This window comes from Chamaea fasciata, unplaced genomic scaffold (genome assembly GCF_029207755.1).
Source record: "Chamaea fasciata isolate MVZ Bird 193981 ecotype frontalis unplaced genomic scaffold, bChaFas1.0.hap1 SCAF_5, whole genome shotgun sequence".
NCBI classification, from domain to species: Eukaryota; Metazoa; Chordata; class Aves; order Passeriformes; family Sylviidae; genus Chamaea; species Chamaea fasciata.
Genome location: NW_027094090.1, coordinates 58503165 through 58522271, shown reverse-complemented (window position 1 = coordinate 58522271; position 19107 = coordinate 58503165). Strand labels below are relative to the sequence as shown.

Below are 19107 nucleotides of genomic sequence, written 5' to 3'. Positions count from 1 at the left end.
AAACCTGTTAGTTTAAACTGGGTCAAATGCTAACAAGCGTGTCAGCTCTCCCTGCCCTTAGGATCTGCCATAAAAGATCAGACCATCAAGCTCTTTGTCCTACTTCTGCAAGAAGCCAATGCCCAATGCTTCAGAGAGGTGGAAAAATCTCGTATTTAAAGATTACATCCCTTCCCCTTGCTGTGATACTGTTGCTTCACTTTCTATTTTCTTCATAGTTCTTCCATGAATTGGAAATCATGCTGCTGTGATGGATTGCTCACTCCTCTGCACAGCTCTACAGTTCCTTCTCAAAGATCTTTCACAAGCTGCCAAGCCACATTGATTTTCCATTGAAAGCCTCTCCTGTTTCACTCTAGTATCTATGTGATCATGAGATCCTGTAGGGTGGAAGGAAGGAAAACCACTAAGATGCAATACGAACGTTTGTAATGCTCAGAACATTTCAACCCTTGGCTGACTTTCGGTTGAGCAGTGTTGTCAGCTCCTTCATGAGGAGCTGGATGTGAATAGTCACATGAAAGAAATGGGATAAGGATGGGTTGAGGATGGATTGTAAGACCAAAATACAAGTCATTCTGGCAAAAATGTTGGAAGAGTCTATAGTAGAGGTTGGAAAAAAACCTGCAGAATATTTTATAGAGAGGTTCATAAAGAATGCAATTTTCATTCTCTGAGCTTATGCAAGAAGACTGCTTAGAGCATGAGAAAGGTGTTGGCTGCCTTAGGGTCTAAACCCAAATAAACCAGCTCACTAACCATAAGGCATAAAGCAAAGAAGACTTCCTCCAGCCCAATCCATCCTTGCTTAGAAAGCAGATACTGCAGGCATATATTCTAATATCTTATCAAATTATAATATCATTAAAGCAAGTAGATCACCTTCTATACCTGCCTCATATCTGTAAAGATTAAACTTGAATAAAAGCACATGGCTTTCCTCTGTCACATTATGTAATTATTATTCATACAGCAGACTTACAGATAAAGTAAAAGATGATTACTTTCCAGAATCTCTGCCACAGGACCTCTGAAGCTCCGGTGATTTAAAATTTGAAGGTTTTAAATCTCTAATTCCCTATTGTAGCCCATTGCATTTTATTAATTTTATGTACATTCGCCATACACATGTCCTTGCATTGCAAGCACGTATAGATGCATTCCATGCTTATCTGCTTTCTGAGAGAATCATTGAAGGAGAGGTTTCATGAGACAACTGAAATTATGCAATAGTTTATTGCACCTTCTTCCCCTCTCCTTCCTGGGACTGGCTCTGTGTTCCCACTGCCTCCTTCACAAACAAATCTGTAGCCTTGTCTGCCTCTCCTGAGTGCATCCAGTTCACCATCAGCAAACAGATCCCAAAACATAGGCAGGGATGGAACTGCGTTGTCCGTTTTCATTCACATCATCATCATGCTGCAAGCCAGGCTTCTCAGCATGCAGCTCATCCCTCTGCTGAGGGGGCAGCTCTGCTTCAGGGCTGGCCTCCTCTCTGGCCTTTCAAACCTCCCCCCAGCCTGAATCGGACTCCTCAAGCGTTTACTCTTGGAGGGGGGAAGTGTCAGAAACCCATCAGGCAGATAGGGCACACAGACTTCAGACTTCATACACTGCCTCAGAAACCACTCCTAGGCAAGCCCTGTGGTTGCCATGCCTGGTTTCTGGAGGTTTGTGTCCTTCACCACCCCACTCTTTTCTCTCCCCGTGTTCAGTGGTACAGTATGGCAAAAATCTGTGGTGATTCCTTCCAATTTCCCCCACTTTTGCCTGTGATTCTGTACTGAGCTTGCAAGATGCACCTTCTCCTGCCAAACAACCCATCAGGTGAGGGCTTACTCCAGTCCCTCGCTCCATGAAGTCAGAAGAAAGATCACATGTAACCATTACCTTTTGTTTGGTTCAGTGCCAAGATCCTTGGGTCAAAGACCGTATTTTGCTCAGAGTAAGGTACACTTTCTGCTCTTTGGATGTAGAAGACACACAGATTGTTCCCACTGCTACCGAGATAAAACCTAACGAGCATCGTACTGCTTGGATAAATCACAAGCATGTCATGCACTAATGGAGGTGTTGTGCTGGGACCTTCAAAAGCTAAAGCAGCCACACAGAGATTCCCATCTGTCTCTGACAGCAGCACTTACTTGCTGCATGACCTTGGCCAAATTGCTTGTAACCCGACTTGCAGAAGCACCAGACACCCTTTGGCAAATCAGGTCAGTGCACCCTCTGTGTTTCAACTGCCCTCAGGAAAAGAGAGCAAGCGCTGCCTGAGCATCTGCCAGGCACAAAGCTCCATTGTTCCCCAGGCCAGCCCGATGGCGTTGCACCAGGAGGCAGATGCACCTCTGCATGGGCAGCAGCCCCGACGCCGAGTCCCTCCAGCCCACGCGTCCCAATATCATCATCTGCTGACTGATGCCTTCCCCGCGGGGCCGGAGATGAGGCAGGCACTCAGTGAGGACAGCAAACCTCTGCTCTTCATTTCGAACTAATTTCTGCTCTCTGCTCAAGGTGTTTGTTTCCCTGCCTCTAAACTCCAGCTCCTCTGTTTTCAGTGCTCCAGGACCCCAGTCCCTTACAAACTGTTTGGGAAATACCTGAGAATGTAGAACAGTCTTGCAACATAATACAGCTGCCCAAGTAAAGCATGAGGAAAAGGCTGTGGGCTTCTTTTTAAATCACTAGAGCTTCAAAGGCACATATTGTGGCAAGGAGAAAGGCATGGGGGATCCTGGCAGGCTGCTTGGACCACATGCCCACAGCAATATTGTCTGCAGTGGCAGGGGTTCAGGAACAGCTGTGTCAGTGGTCGGTGCTCCCAGTTAGATTATCTCTGGCACTGGGAAAGCTTCCAGAGAAGATGCATTCAAGCTGTCACATCTACCTGAGTAAAACCGCTGCATTCAAAGCCTAGTCACAAATATTGCCTGCCTTTATCTCAGTTACCAAAAATCAGGTAATCCCATGTCTGCCAATACCAGTGGAAGCATAAACCAACCCCACCGGTTTCAAGTGCTCTGGACAAAATCTGTCCACGAACAGCAGGTAATCTCTTTGTCAAAATGCCTTTGGCCTTATTACAAATGTAATTAGAGTCTGATTCCAACTTCCCTTTGAAGCCCCATTCAGTAAGAAGTGCCAGACACCCTGCATCTACATTACAATGCAACCTAGCACACTTGAAAGCCCAAGGGCACGCTAAAGAAATCCAAAGCCGTCGAATCCATAGCCAATATACAACATGCAATCAAGGACGGATGAAAAGTATTTCCTGCAATGAATATGCATTGTAAATTTAACAATTTGTTATGTCATTTAGCAAGGACTGCCTTTGCTCTGTCCTCTGTGATCACATCATTGCAGTGGTGTTATGTTCTGAATCTAGAAGCAGTTCATACTAATCAAGGGTCTGTTTCAATTTCCCTACTAGTGCTTTTAGTAAAAATCTAAACGTTTACATCCACAGGTTCAGCCATATCTCTCTGCCACTTATTCCTCATGCCCAAGAACAGCACGTCTCCTTGCAGTACTTGCTGCTTAGGAGCGTTAATACTGACAGCAGCTGTGCTGGCTGACTGCGATCGTGCTTTACTGGAAATCAGCTCTGAGCTCACACAGAGGAGCTCAACCAGAAGGACAGAGATCAAAGCAGTTAGCTTCTCCTTGAAGATCATATTTCTTAGTGACTTCCTTGCAAAGCAATAGTCACAACTTATTTAAGCCCCGGATCCATGCTGAGAAACTCCAGCAGTTCCCATCAAGCACATCCTTTGGGGGTGGGAGCATTTAACACTGTCTAATGTGGCAATGAGCTAGCTCAGCACCTCCCTCCAGGCCAAAATTCAGCTGTTACCGGGCAAACCCAGTAAAAAGTATTTTCCCAGATAAATCAGAGCCACGGGCCTCATTGTGCTCAACACTACCCAGCAGGGATGAAGGCAAGAGATGATTGGTAAGCTTTGGTGCCAGGCACTGTCAGAGCACCTGGCAGCTCCAACACCGATGTCAGCCCATGGGTGACATTGAAGGGAGCCAGACTGGAAACACAACCTTGGGATGGCCAGGGGGAGGGGGATGGCTTGCGGGGGGTCCATGAATGGACTGGGTAGGACTGTGGGGAGCTAGAGACCAGCCCTGCAGTGACATTACTTGGGCATGAACTGACAGCCCCAGAGGTGCTGAAATAGGGTCCTGGGCTGTGGGTAGAGTGTGAGGAGGGCCAGGGCCAGTAAGACCCATTAGTGCCTTCAAGGCCCTGACACTCAGCTCACACAGCTGAGATGAGCTGCTTTCAGTGGTGGAGGTGCTTACCTTCTTGTCTGGAAGATAACAGAGCTTGTATACTTCATTATTCTTGGGCCATTTGTTCATATTGAGGATTAGTTCACCTGCAGGTGCTCCTGCCCTGGCTCCCCCAGCACCAGTTCATGGTGCCACAGCTGAAGAGGGTCACAGTGACACTGCTGTCACAGTGACAGAGCTTTAGGGTCACGGTGACACTGCTGCTTCCACTCGATGCAGCTGCTTGCATTGAAGCTTGGCACCTCAGCTGATGAAACCAAGATGTGAGATCACACAGCATAAGGCTGGGTGTTCTCAGCTCCCTTTGCTCTTCGGAGCCCTGCGACCTGTGACAAGGAGGTGTCCAAGCAGCTCCCCGTGCAACCTGCCCAGCCTTGCAGGTAACAGGTTGAGCTGGAAGCAAGTCTGCTCCCAACAAGCCATTTGGGTGTCACTGCACCGTGTCCTCTGCTGCAGGGAAACAAATTGCAGTGTACTGCCAACACATCAAACTTGCAGAAGCTTGAAATACACAGAGATGTTATATATGGGCTAATGTCAGCTTGAGTTGTTTTGCAAACCAAGCCCATAGAATCATTTAGGTTGGAAAAGACCTTTGAAATCCTCTACCACAATCATTCACCTGTTCAGAAGTGTGTTTGGAATCTATTGATACAAAAGTGACAGAGTTGTCTGCATCCTAAAGAAGAGGACAAACACCCCAGTTTAGAGGATATGCTCTGTCAGTATGAATGGGAAAGCCAGTGGAGCTAATGCTTTGTAGGATATCAAGGAAAATTGAGAAGAGTTTCAAAGACTGAATCTTTTCAGCCCCTCATGACTTTTCCATGCCTCCATGTGCATAAACAGTAGCTATTTTGCCCTTGGTCACATCCAGCTTCAGTTTCACTCTGTTCATCATGTGAGGGAGATGGCTGGTGTTGCAGGGCAGTTTTGTGTCCATTTCTTTCCTTGCAGTGGTATCATTTGTTTTCCGTGATCTCTGGATATCAATGCAAAATAATGAATAGCACGTGTTCTGACATAGCATGACCCTGACTCACAACTAAGTTGCTTGAGGACCCTGATACTCTCCCAAGACACAATAGCAAACATCAGCCAAAAGAGGAAGCATGTTGTGTCAGGTCCTTGGGAAAGAGCTTCATCTAGATGCTCCAGAGATTAAGCACCACCTGTCTATCTTGTCTGTCTCAGATCTCCACTGTTTCACTCTGCCCCCGTGTCCAAATTTCTGGCAGACTACCACGTGGAAGGTGAAAGGAAAGGTTCTGCTGGTACCAGGATCTGAACACCAGTGGGAAACTAGAAAATTTGAATTGCAAAAGTAAACCAGTTGTTGTGAACTGATGAAGCTCCTTGAAAACTTGATTTGCTTACCTTGCCCCTTGCCACCAACTGCTGTTAGCATGACCCTTAAAATCAGATGACCAAAGGTATTATGGTTTCAGGGTTTGTTTCTGGAACAAGATGGAGCAATTGCTCTACTTGGAGAAAAGAGAAGAAAACAGGCAGAAGAAGAATTCATCAAAGACAATTTAGAGGTTTAAATACAGTACTGAATCCAGCCTGCCTGGCAACACAGAGAACCAAGACTGGGAAGCATCATTTGCATTAGAGCCCCAGTTGTTGATCATGACCTCATGCTCCAGACTAAGTGTTGGCTGAGCCCTGGTCTTTGACACTGTTTTTGCCTTCTGGGAAAAGCTAAGGACTAATATATACATTGAAATAATGAGATTTGTGTGTCACCCTTGATACATGACACATGGAAGAATGTGGGACAAAGCCACAGGGAAGACAGATGGGATGGGTTTTAGTGTCCCAGGAAGTCAGGAGGGATGAGGTCATGAAGAATATCTTTGTGCCATTCAGGAAAACTTAGCTACCTGTTGTCTGGAGACCAGAACAGATACACTTCATGGTGCCTAAGAAACCTCTTTTCCTGGCTGTCCATATTCAGTCAGCTTCCATTATCTTTCAGGGATTTGCAGGAACACACACACACACAAAATGCCTAAAACAATTACAAAAGCCCCAAACAAATAAATGCTCTGATGCCAGGCACCATTACTCAGCTGATTATCACAAAATATTGCTGGGACCTGAAACTCAGGAGCCCAAGGGTTGTTACAGCATTAGATAGATGAGAGCCAAAGTCCCACCAGCTCAAGGAGACTTCAACTGTTCAAAAACAGGGTTTGAAAAGATGAACCCTCTAGTTTTAAAAGAAAAACAAGTATCCAAAAATACACCAAGGAGAAGCAAAAACCACCTGACTCTGTGCATCTTTCCAATCTTCATTCATGCTAAAAACATACTCTCATGTCTGACTACACAAGAATAAATCCAGCCATCTAAGGCCAAGAATACTTCAGTCACAGACATGGACAAAAGACAAAATCAAGAATGAGCTCAGAGATAATAGTTTTCAACCTCTCACTCTTAGCAACTAGGCTCTCACAGAGGAGAGATTTTCTGTGCCAAAAACCTGAATCTACAGCAGCACAAGGGTCAGATTAATACAGTTTCTCCTCCCTTCATCACCCCACCTCCATTCTGAAAAATAGCTGCACCTTACAAATTTCCCTTCTTGCCTCCACTGCTAGAAGGCACTTGATGCCTTCATCTCTGCTAGCTGCTGCTCCTCCCTGCTGCTAACCTAAAGCATCTGGCAAGGCAGTGGGGAAAGGTAATCCTATGAAAAGCACATGTAGTGCTTTCAAAACACATCACAGGTAATATGTGATGGTTGTTATGTTAAGATGTCTATTCTTTATCTGAAAAAGATGTACTGTTATTCTAAAATTGGATTGTAGCTGAAGGCATGACAGAATAACTGAATTGCCTCTCCCTTACCTAGCCAGAGCTCTCAGCTTCAATTTTACATTAGCTACTTGCACCAGCTACATTCTGATAATTCTTGCTTCCACAGCCTCTGGGCAACCACAAATTGATCCTGATGTGCAAAAATCCTGATTGTTCATACTGAGTTGCTGGAACGCTTTACAAATCAACAGCATCCTGAATCTATCCATTTCCCCAAGGTCTTTTCACTGCAGCAAACTGGTGCAACTGACCTTGTCACCGGTATCAGCTGGAAAAGGAACAGTGGCCTGGGAAGATCACCTGGCTGCTGAACCACTGGCCTGCCTTCCTTTGAGTTTAACCTTTGTATCTGTGAAGATTCATGGGTTGTGGGCTTGCTAATGTGAAGGTAGCTCCTCTCTGCCTTGCCCTCCTCTCTGTCCTTGGGCAGCTACATTTCTTTGTCATTAATTGGCTGGAACAAGATTTCCCCAGACACTTGGGCAGTTGGAGCATCAGCCAGTAATCCCCTAATTCCCTCGGACACCTGAGAGTCCCTTGTGTGCTACTCTACAACTACATTTTGCAAGTGTTGCACTCTTCCATGATACACCAAATCAATGTTACAGGGTGATCAAAGACGTCCTTGTTCTCTGAGCAAATACCAGCACACTTTTAGTAGTTTGCACAGCATACCCGGAATTGTAGATGAAACTCTTAAGATGTCACCATCTAAAGCAAAAAGCCTTTGGAAATTAAACTCTTTTTCTCATGGACGACAGGCTTTGATATTTTGCTGAAATAATCAGCACAAATCTTGCCCTGAAAAGGTTCACCAAGACTCTCACAAGACATATGGCAGCTATCACTGGTATTGGGGCTTTCTTATGTCATGCTAGGAATCTGTACAATCACAACTAATTATTTGTAGTTAAATGAGAAAAAATTCTGGTTCTAACATCCCTGCCACTGTTACTGGGAAGCAAAGACTTTGCCCCTCTTTTTGCACTTAAGAAATCTCTCAGCTGGGAGCACTCAGACAACTTGAGAGTCTGGAACTAGATGATCTTTAAGGTCCCTTCCAACACAGGCCACTCTGTGATTTTATGATTCTATCCTTTTCAGCTGTCTTTTAAAGCATGATATTGGTCTGTATTAGACAGCAGTGACTTTACTGAGGTTCACATAGCTACTAAGTAAAATCATACATCAGAAGTTCAGAAAGACTAGATCTGAGAAGATACTTGTTAAAATATCAATCAAAGAGGCTGGTGATCTAAGTGTGAAAGCTCCCCTGAGAACCCTATCAGGCATAAAATAAAATGTGCAAGGTAAAGCTGTATCATCACCTGTCAGCATCCTGGTACCATACCTATGGCATCCTGAGCTGATGTTGATAACATTACCAAGTGTTTATTCCTAGCATGGTGGTGAGTATCTAGAGGGCACAAACCCCTATGTTTTAGTCACAATTTTGGGTGCTAGGAGTGTTTTCAGTATGTCTCTTCTTGGAGAGGATGAGCAAGAGCTGTTGAAAGACCTTTGAAACTTCACAGTTCCCCTAGGGGCTACAAGAAATAATGTCCTTTCTTGAGCCGAAACCACAAAGGTCCACGTTTATACAGGGATAATAACAGTCCACGTTATTCAGTGATCGTTTCTAAAAAGTCTGAGTGTGGGTCCTGCTTCAGAAGAGTAAAAGAAATGCAAGTATCCCTGTAGTTTAACATCTCTATGGATTCCAGGCTCCTTCGTGTGGCAGGAGGAACCAGCTTCTGTCTGGTCACTGTGCCGCCCAGCATGCAGGGGTCACCTTCTCTCGGGACACTGCGGGTTACCCGCATTTGAAGAAGAGATCCTGTTTGAAAACGGCTTTCCGACCCTGGAGAGTACATTTTAATTGTAACAAGCTCGCAGATCACTAGATGGCCTCGTAACCTCAGAGATTTGGGGAGACTCAAGCTTGCGCTCAGGAACAGCCAGGCTTAAACCCCCGGCACCCCAAGTGCTGCAGAAACATCACCTTGGGCAATGCGCGAGAGCCTTTTAAAAACGCAGAGCGAGAAATTTGGTACGCTTTGTCCCACCGGGAAGGTAGGCAACCCCACATTTGTCACTCCTGTTAGAAGCTGCTCGTATTCCCTAAATCCCAGCAGATGGGACTGGAGATGGGGCAGAGACCAGGTGGGAGCTGTTGGGGAGTCACAGGGGTCTCAGAGGGAGGTGAGTCCGTTTGGGGGGATCTCTCCGTGAAGCTCAGAACCCGGGGAATTGGAAGGGATGCAGGTGGGTTTGGTTCTGTTATAATGACAATATAATATTGGCTTTCGCATTTATGTATTAGCTTTTGCATGTTATTATTGACCATAAGTATTTTAATATGGTACAATTTATAATTCCTTTTATCTCCTCATAAATATAATATAATATAATATAATATAATAGAATAGAATAGAATAGAACATATAATGTAATGTAATGTAATGTAATGTAATGTAATATATCAGTTCATGTATGCACCATATAGCTTATAGAAATAGCGGTGTGATGAATATATTATATCGCAGGCTTTAGCAAAACACGAAATGTTAAAACGCTTCTATGTAACTAAATGAATAGTATAAAACAATTATGTTGTTTCTCACATCTGCTGACTGGCCTCTCCAAGCGATAAGATAACAGTGACAAAACCCAGAGCATCAGAGAAGAATTAGAGAAGAATTTATTGACTCTTCGTTATCGGGGAGCGTGAAACAATAGGTTGGAACCACAAGAAGAAATAAAACATATTGACCTAATCTACAGGATGTCATGCAGACAATTCGAAGGTTAAAACCAAAGAGTTCCTGCAACTCAAAACCTCACACGAATATTTGAATAATGTACAAAAATCATGAATATGTATGTACCCCAGTAATGTAACAGTATATAGAGAACGCTGTTTTAAGTTAAAACTTGACTTGTGTTCTTTGGCCGATAACCAGAAACACCCCAGCGCTGGATATTGTCCCTTTTTATCCCCTTATGAAATTTTTAAAATTCCAGAGACTGAACTTTGTTTCTCACAGTTCCTTGTCCCACACCAATGAGTCACAGTCACTGCCACGTGAAAACGTGGCCACTTTCCACGGAGCAAACACCAGCCAGTGTTTGTAGGTGTAGGTGTGTCCGGTGCGTACCTGCCACAGAGCTGTGCCCTCCTGAGGGGCAGCACCAACACGGAAATCCCCTCTCTCCTGTCCCGGAGAAGTCTGGGGAGAGAAGCGAAGGGCTCTTTCGAGCAGCAGAGATAGGAACGGAGCGGATGGAGCACATGGAACATGCAGAGGAGAAGGCAGAGGTCCCGCTAGCCCGAGGGGCAGAGCCGGCACCGGGCGCTCTCCCGGTGGCCGCTGCCTGCGGTAGCTGCTGCTGTCTCCAAGAGGCAGGAGAGCTTCCCCTGGGCCACACGGCATCGACAGCGCCCTTGATCTGATGCGCAAAGGGGGAAAAAAACCCCCATTTCCTCTGCTGTTCGACTGGAACGTGCGTTATCGCTCCTTTTCCCGCGTGGATTTTTATCACCGTTTTTAAACACGGGGCTAATTCACACTGAGGCAAGTCTGTTAGAAAAGCCTTTCAAACGCCTTAGGAGCGGAGCAAACCCACGGTAGCGAGCAGGGGTCGGGACTCGGAGCGGGGCAGGCGCTGCAGGGCGGGATTTTATTCCTGATTTTATTCCCGAGCAGCAGCGGAGGCCTCGGCGGCGGCGCGGCGGGCCCGGGCGCTCCGGCGCTGCCGCTTTAAGGCCGGGCGGGCGGGCGGGAGCGCGGCCCGGCCTGGCCCCGGCAGCGCGGCGGCGGCAGCAGCGGCAGGTAGGTGCGGGCCGGGCGCTCCGGCCGCGCTGGGCGGCGGGACCGGCTGTGCCCTCGCCCCGGCCGGGAGCCGCCCGTGCTCCCAAGGCCTGCGGCCGCTTTGCCGCGGGAGCCCAGCGCCGGGCGAGCGGCGATGGCGGCGGGGGGGCCCCGGCCCCGGCCCGCGGCGCGGGCGGCGTTTGCCCCCCTGGCAGGGGCGGGCGTGGGTCGGGCTGGCATCCCCCGAGGGGCAGGTGGGGCGGGGTGGATTGCCTTTGGACGGCTCTTGATGCCTAATTAAAATTAAAAAAAAAAAATAAATAAAATTAAATTGCATAGAAATTGGGATTTGGTTTGGGGGTTCAGGTGGTTTTTTTTGTTTGTTTGTTTTTTTTTTTTTTTTTTTTTGTTTGTTTTTTTTTTTATAAGGGGAGGTGAGGTTTTTCTTATGTGTTTTGCTGGGTTTGGTCTTTCTATTCGCTCACTGATTCATAGTAAGACGGGCAGGTCAATAGTGTCACATGCTGGGAGATCCACCCTGATTTTATTCCCTGTAAATGGATGGGCCAGGAGCGTCAAACACAGGGATAGCCATCCTGCTATCCATCCTGATTTTATTCCCTGGAAGATGGATGGGCCAGGGGTGTCAAATGCAGGGAAATCCATCTGGCTATCCATCCTGATTTTTATTCCCTGTAAGATGGACAGGCCAGGAGTGTCAAACGCAGGGATATCCATCTGGCTATCCATCCTGATTTTATTCCCAGGAAAATGGGCGGGCCAGGAGTGTCAAATACAGAGATGTCCATCCTGGTGCCTTCCCTCACTAAGCACTTGAGCACAGTTTGGCATTTTGAGCGCTGAGCTCTTGGCAGGTGTTTCTGTACCAACGATTAATTTCTGGAGAGTAACAATCGTGACGGGCCATGCAAAATAAAGAGAATCTCAGCCCTGCTAATTTGCAGCAATTCATGGAGAAAAGCCAGCATACAGCATTTGCTGACAAGATTTATTTCTCCAATTGATTGCAGTTAACATCATGCTTCCCTTAGGCAGATGAGGATTATAGAGCTCTGCCTTCAAGAAGGAAGGCATTTGCTAATTGCATTCATTAATTACATGGACTCTGCTGAATGGCATTCTCCAGTGTGGAAAAATGCAAAATATTTGATCATGTGTATTTATTTGTAATAGGCACATAAAGCCTTTAGCCAATGATTTCAACAAAGATTTAGTGGGAGTACCAGCCTAAATAGCGAAGTGTGAAATTCACAGCTTAACATTTTAATAAGTGATGGAACTAAAGCCAACAGAAGCCTGCACACAACAAAAATACTGCTAAACAGACAAATCAAGAAAAACAGACAAATCAAAAAAAAAAGTGTTAAGACTGTTTCACTGGCATATTCTTCCTGTTGTCCCTCTGTCTAGTTTTAAGGACAACCTGCACAGCTATTAGATGGTGAAGTTGTCCATGATTCTTCTGTTGTGAAAAATTGTAGGGGCTGGGATGAAAGTTGTTTTTCTTCATGCATCATTCTGCTGGTTTGTGAAAACCACTGAAGAAGAGAGAAAGCAATTGCAAAACAATGAGTTCAGTTTCTGGTTTGTTTGTACTTGCAGTCTTGCAGCTGTGGAAGCACAGGCCTGAAATGCATCTCTGGTCATCAGTTTCAGGGGAAGTTCAAAAGCTGTGCCCTGAAGCAAGGAAGTCTGAGTTATTGAAAAGAAATTAGAAAGCCAGGTGAGAAAGGAAAAAGGATACGAAAATACTAAAGTGTGGGTGAAGGAGATCTAAGCAGGAAGGCTGGAAAACATTTCCTCTCCCTTCAGGCCACTTCTTCCTGAGTGTATTTGCAGGATCAGCATAGGAAAGGCCCAGGGTCTGCAAGAGATGGTGGGTGAGGAAAGTTTGGTGATAAAGTACTGAGAGGCTCTTCCTTTGCCTCTCAATGCAGTGCTGTGACTCTCCACCCTCCATTCTCTTGATTCTTAAATGAATCTAAACTCTTAATCTTTCATTCTCCTTCACTGCTTGTGTGAAGTGTACTGAACACCTTGAGTGGTGTGACAAGCCCATCCAGTCTGAATGTATCACCTTTCAAAAACTTGATTTAAATGTGTTGGATTCAGTTTCTCTCTTCAGACAGCATGGAGCATGTTTATATAGTGTCTCAGGATGAAGGTCTAGGGATGAAGGTCTGTTTTCTTCTACAGCTGACAACATCCACATGAGACTATTGCACCATAAGACTAAACCAATCCTTTAAAATACAGACTGAAATGTGATGAATTGGGACTACTCTGGTTAGGATCAGTTTGAGGTTTTTTTTTCTATCTTTGTCAATTTTTGAGCTGGTAGATTGATAAATCTTAGGGAGAGAGAGGAAATCCTTTAATTGCTTGCCTTTAAAAATGCTTTTGTATAAAGATTCATCACCATTATAAAACTTGCAATTAATGGTGTCTCTTCAAATAACATACTGATAACCATTGCTATGTCCACAGGCCCTGCAATGCCAGTTTTCCTGCAAAATCTGAAGATTCAGTGGAAGAACCCTAAATGGGAGTAGATTGCTATGTGTATAAGGGCAGAGGGAGAGAGATGTTAAAAGATTGCATATTTAATTTTTAGCTTGATCAGCTGTCCCACTAACTGGGTGTTTCTTAGTGGATAAGTTTAGAGTACTCTTCTGAATGGGTCTCTTGATAGCTTCTTCCTCAAATCCCACTTCTTTCAGACTTAACACTGGGCAGGGGCAAGGCACAAGAGCACAGGGACCTCCTCTTCTTAAAGTCTGGTGGTGCAAAGCCTTGAAATCACTGAAGAAACATCACTTATGTACCATTTGTCTTCTTTCAGGAATTGTCATCCATCACTATGAAAAACAACATCCTGTGAGTTTGTTTCAAGCTTTGTGCCTCATCACTTGCTTCAGATAAGCTGTGCTCCGAGCTCTCCTGGGGAAGGCTGGTGTCCTTGGGGAAGCATGGCCTTCCATGGCTGCAAGTGGCTCTTCCTCTTGGGCAGGCAGAACGCCCTTGCCAAGGTATGGAGAAGCAGGAGGGGAGGCCCCTCTCTGTGCTGGAAGCGCTGCTGCCACTGGAGCAGAGGCAAGTCTCTGGACCCCGAGGTGAGAGCGTTTTTGGAGGAGAACACTGAGGTCACCAACAGCGGGCACCTCACACCAGAGATCCGGCTGCGCCTCCTCACCCCTCGCTGCAGGTTCTGGAGAGAAAAACCGGACCTGTGGCCTTATGGGGACCCCTTCTGGGCAATTTACTGGCCAGGAGGCCAGGCCCTCTCCAGGTATGCAGCACAATTCACCACAGCTGATCAGTCCAGTGTGCCAGAACGTCAGACCTGGCTCTGTAGCAATTCCTAGTGATGTGTGTTTGCCTATTAGGGGTGCATGATCCATCCTCCTCTCTGCTAATACTGGAGTGTCCCAATCTCTGCTGGCTGGCAGCGAGTTCCAGCATCTGCTGTGTAAAATAACTTGCATCTTTTAAGTAGAAATTTGTTATATTCAGTGTCCATGCATGTGCTGACAACAGGGTTGAATTTGGATCTAAGGAAGGGCTGTGCAGTTGCCATCAAAACCTAGTGAGGTGTTTAATTCTATCACTCCAAACAAGAGGATTGCTATGTTGTCATAAGGTGTGTGGGTTTTTTGTTGGAGACAGACAGGAGTGTGGATATGCCTCTGGTCTGTTGAGAAAAGTAGTTTAATGCTGATGCACTTGGGAGTGCTGGTTAGCCTGAATAACTCTCCTCATCTAGGATTTCAGCAGCCTTATTGTTGAGACTTATTGTGGCTTTTAGTCACATCAGAAGCCACATTTTGATTTTGGCCGCTGACTGTCAAAATGTCTTTAATGTTCCTGATTCCCAAGAACTAGAGTTCTTTTATTTTGTAAAATCAAATCTCTCACTTAAACAGCAGAAAAAAAATTCTTAATTTTTACAGCAGAGAACAAGCTGTCAGAGGGTCCCCACATAGATGAAAGGGAAGAATCTGAATTGAGGCGTTACTGTTTTTCTGCAAGAAAGCATAAATAAGAAGGCAGTTTTGACCAGGTAAAAGATGAGTCTTACTGTTAAATTATGAGTTGATTAGCCTGCCATGTAGATGAACTAGAGTGCTTCTAAATATGGGGTATATTAAATAGATTAATCTCTTCATTTTGTTATCATATGATTTGTTTGCTCAGATATTTGGGTAGCAGTAATAATTATCTGGCATTTCATTACTTATTGTCTAACTGTTTATGCACTGGCTAGATGTATTAGGAAATGTCAGAAATCAGTTGCATAATTTGGAAGAGTAGAAAGGGAGCACAAAAACATATGGTTGCCTCCATAACTGTCCTCCTTTCACAGTTGGCGTTTCCACAGCATCAGGAGTCTCCTATTTCAAGTTGCTACTCTTGGTGTAATCCAAGATTCCTCATTAACCCAGGAGGGCAGAGACACTGTGTGCACTGTGCCAGGGGATACAGCATGTATCCAGCTGTGCTGAGCCACCACAATCAGCAGCAGTAACCACTCAGCTGGAAACAAGGCATTTGCAGCATTAGGGCCACATCGTGCCCTACACAAATTACTAATTGAAAGTCATGGCAAAATCCAAGCAGAGCCCCTAGAAAGGAGAAACACAGCACTTCTGTGGAGATCCTACACCTGTCCTTGGTCCTGGTAAACTAGGAGCTGCCCTTAGGGGAGTGATGGCCTTAGGGGAATGCTGTTAAACATCTGAGCTGCTGAGCCTCAACACAAATGTCCTGCACTTGACAAGCTTACTTGGCCTCTTGGTGCCATTCCTGCTGGTGCTTCCAGGCCCAGACATTTCCATCCATCCATTCCCAATGTACACCAGTCCTGTTACAGTTATCTGCACTGGAATCCCCCTGCAAAAGCTGTGCTTACCTGTAGCCCTCTGTGAAGAGTCAGCCATCACTCTCCCTGTCAGAAGATAACACAAATGTAGAATCCTTTCTTGTTTCTACTTCAGAAGAAGTTATGGAAATTGGTAGTAAAATTATGGCAGTTTGCAGTAATTCATTTCACCCAGGGCTCTTCTCCCTGACACTTAGGACTTTCCCTTTGCAGCCACTTGAATTTCAAGGCAGTCATTAAAGTTCTGGATCCTCTGCAATGGTTATAAAATGATTCATAGTATCTAACAGTAACTGCTACTTCCCTTCTGTCAGTTCCCCACTTCCAGCACAAAGGTTTCTCAGGATTTCTCTTGGCAGGTGTCAGCAATTAGATGAAGATACCCTTTCTGCTCACCACAGCTCGATTCTTTTTCTCACTGCTACTCAGGAACAATACTAAGCAGTCTCAGAGTATTTGCATCTCTATCTGCGTGGCTCAGGATAAGTAAGAGGAGAAATTCCTCTTCTTCCAAGCAGTTGCATAGGTAGTGTTTCAGACTGATGGGTGGGCACCATATTCACTGTGACTACATAATGTTTGTTCAGCCAGACTGCTTTTATCTTCTACAAATGCTCACTTTATTATTTCTCGTGCATTTTGATTAATTCTAGTTACCTAGAAGTGTCTACTTACCAGTTGGTTTGTACTTAACAGATAAGCTCACTTGTCAGAGAAGGAACTGATTGATATAAAATGTTGCTTACTTGGCTGAATTTCTTTTTGTTTGTGGCTGGGGGAGGAGTAAGGAAGAAAAATGATGCTTCCTGATTTTTATATCGTCCAAGACAAATAAGGAGTTTTGTCTTCACAGCTGCACAGGTGGAATAGTGTTATAAGGTACCACATTTCATTACATGTTTGGCAAGAAACTCTTATGCAGTGTATTGTAAACCTGAGAAATTTGCATGCTCTTGTTCACTGCTTTAACAGCTTTTCTTTTTCAGGTATATTTTAGATAATCCACATGTGGTTAAAGGGAGATCAGTTCTGGATCTTGGAAGCGGATGTGGAGCAACAGCAATCGCTGCTGTGATGAGTGGTGCATCCCAAGTCCTTGCCAATGACATTGACCCTAGTAAGGCTTCTTTTTTTCATCTCTGTGTTGATACTTACTATTTTTTAAAGCACCTTTAACACAGACTATTCTTTACTCCACTTGGGAGAAATTCAAGTACCAAACAGAATCCTAAGAATGCTAAAAAGAGGACTGGGTTTTGCCAGTATTGGAAGCTAGGTTGTACCAGCCTTTCTTGGCCCAGGTATATCTCCACAGCTCCTTAGAACAATCAGGAAAGGTTCTGTCAAGAACCTTGACAGTTCTTGACAGTGTTGCCCATACACCATCACAGCTGGTTTGGATGAAAACTGCAAGCACAAGCAGCAAGTTGGCTTCTCTGTAGGACAACGGCATTTTCCTGTGCTTTCATGTACATCAGGGCCTAGATTTTGCCTTTTTCCTCTAGACTTTGTCTTTCCATAATTGACTTATGAATACAGCTTATTCATAATTTAATTACTCATTAGTTAGGAAGTATATCCATAGATTAAGGCAGTTATTATATTCTACTTCAATTCCATGATTGGTTTCCATTGGTATCCATTCTAGAAATACTTCTTCCCTGTGTCATGGTGTAATGAGGATAAAATTTCATCACTTCATGCTAGATTTTGATTCATCATAAAAACTGTGGAAGCCCCCTAGATGGATGAACAACATTTGAGAGATGAAATTGAAAGATGTGTCACAGAAATATGTAAGGAGGCTGAATGGCAGACTCCTAAAACATAACTTTAATTTTCCTATGCCTTTTCTTCAGTTGCAGGAATGGCAATGATCTTGAACTGTGAACTGAACCACCTGAATCCCTTCCCCATCACCATTAAGAACATCATCAATTCAGAGGTTGGCAACTGGGACCTCATAGTTCTAGGAGATATGTTTTATGATGAACAACTTGCTGATGGTCTACATCACTGGCTGCAGAAGTGCATCAGGACTCACCAGACTGAAGTGCTGATTGGTGACCCTGGCAGGCATCAGTTTTTAAGCCACAGCATTCACAGTCAACTGCACAAAGTTATCGAATATTCACTGCCTGAGAACACGAGACAAGAAAACTATGGGCTAACATCAAGTACTGTCTGGAGTTATCAGCCCTCAAACAGTTTAGATAACTCTTGAAGCTGCCTTTCTATGGGATTTTGTCTCACTTAGCTGGCTTTTTGCAGGTATATAAAATGAAAATGGGAATTAAACAGGGAACATTATCTGATAAAGTAAAGCAGCTTACTGTACCTTCACTGGACTGATTGCAATCATACTCACTGAGGCCTTTGCTCAGTTTGAGGTAAAAGCTACATGCAAACTGTGTTCAAAGGGGCCTGCACTAAAGTGCAGACCTACAGACAACTTACATGTAGGAGTTTGCATGCTTGATGTTTCCCATGTATATTTGTGTCTAGCTGACATTACTATGAAATGTTGTGGATGTCCAGCATATTGCTGTGGGAAGAGGGCTGTGACTGAAGGACCACTGCACTCCTTCCACAGGCTTTTGCAACTTATTTATAGAAAATTTCTAAATATAGAAAATTATTGCTGTCCTCCATAAAATTCTCCACTAGATTATTAGCTCATAATATACTCAACTTGAAGTGCCTTGCTCTTTTTCTGAGTATCTCTTCTGAATGTCAAAGTAACTAATTTGAATCTCCCCCTAGAATAAAAATTTCCTCTTCCTTGAAACTGCTGGAGTGATTATGTAGGAGTTGCACCCAAATCTAAACTCTGCTTCTTGACTGCCAGCCGGTGTAAAAACTTTAATAAATGGAAAGTGAATGAATAGTACGAGCTATGGGGTAACCTCATCCCCCTGAGAGTAAGGTCAAATGATCCACATTCCCTACATTACCCTTTGCAAGGGTGAACCAGGCAATCTCACTTTGGGAAGCTGCTGAGAGATGAAGTCTTTACTTCTGTGACAAACAGAGCGTAACTAAATAAAAACATGGAATAAAAGTCTGATATAATTATTTTGCTCTTCTCTTGAGGAGATGCTGGACAAACTCCAAAATCATTCTCAGTTTCATCTGCCAAACATGGTTAAAAAAGCCCCTGATCCTCAGGTAAGATGCTGTAACTGTAGCCACTTGAAGAAGAAACTCATGTTTTCAGAGCAATCTTACAGGAAGTGTCAACTTCAGCAGTAAATTATTGAACAG

The 19107-nt window shown here is 44.6% G+C and overlaps 1 protein-coding gene across 1 annotated transcript; it reads left to right on the top strand.

Moving 5' to 3' along the window:
* The first annotated feature begins 12443 nt into the window (after positions 1 to 12443).
* Positions 12444 to 19086, top strand: ETFBKMT (electron transfer flavoprotein subunit beta lysine methyltransferase). The gene is made up of 4 exons (XM_066183868.1): positions 12444 to 12687; positions 13807 to 14253; positions 16830 to 16960; positions 17703 to 19086. The coding sequence occupies exons 2-4, from the start codon at positions 13934 to 13936 to the stop codon at positions 18065 to 18067; spliced, it is 816 nt and encodes a 271-aa protein (XP_066039965.1). The 5' UTR covers positions 12444 to 12687; positions 13807 to 13933; the 3' UTR covers positions 18068 to 19086.
* The last annotated feature ends 21 nt before the right edge of the window (positions 19087 to 19107 follow it).

Coding starts and splice junctions, on each gene's coding strand:
- ETFBKMT (XM_066183868.1), top strand. CDS start 13,934: ATGGCCTTCCATGGCTGCAAGTGGCTCTTCCTCTTGGGCAGGCAGAAC. Junction 14,254..16,829: donor GGAGGCCAGGCCCTCTCCAG/GTATGCAGCACA, acceptor TTTCTTTTTCAG/GTATATTTTAGATAATCCAC. Junction 16,961..17,702: donor TGCCAATGACATTGACCCTA/GTAAGGCTTCTT, acceptor CCTTTTCTTCAG/TTGCAGGAATGGCAATGATC.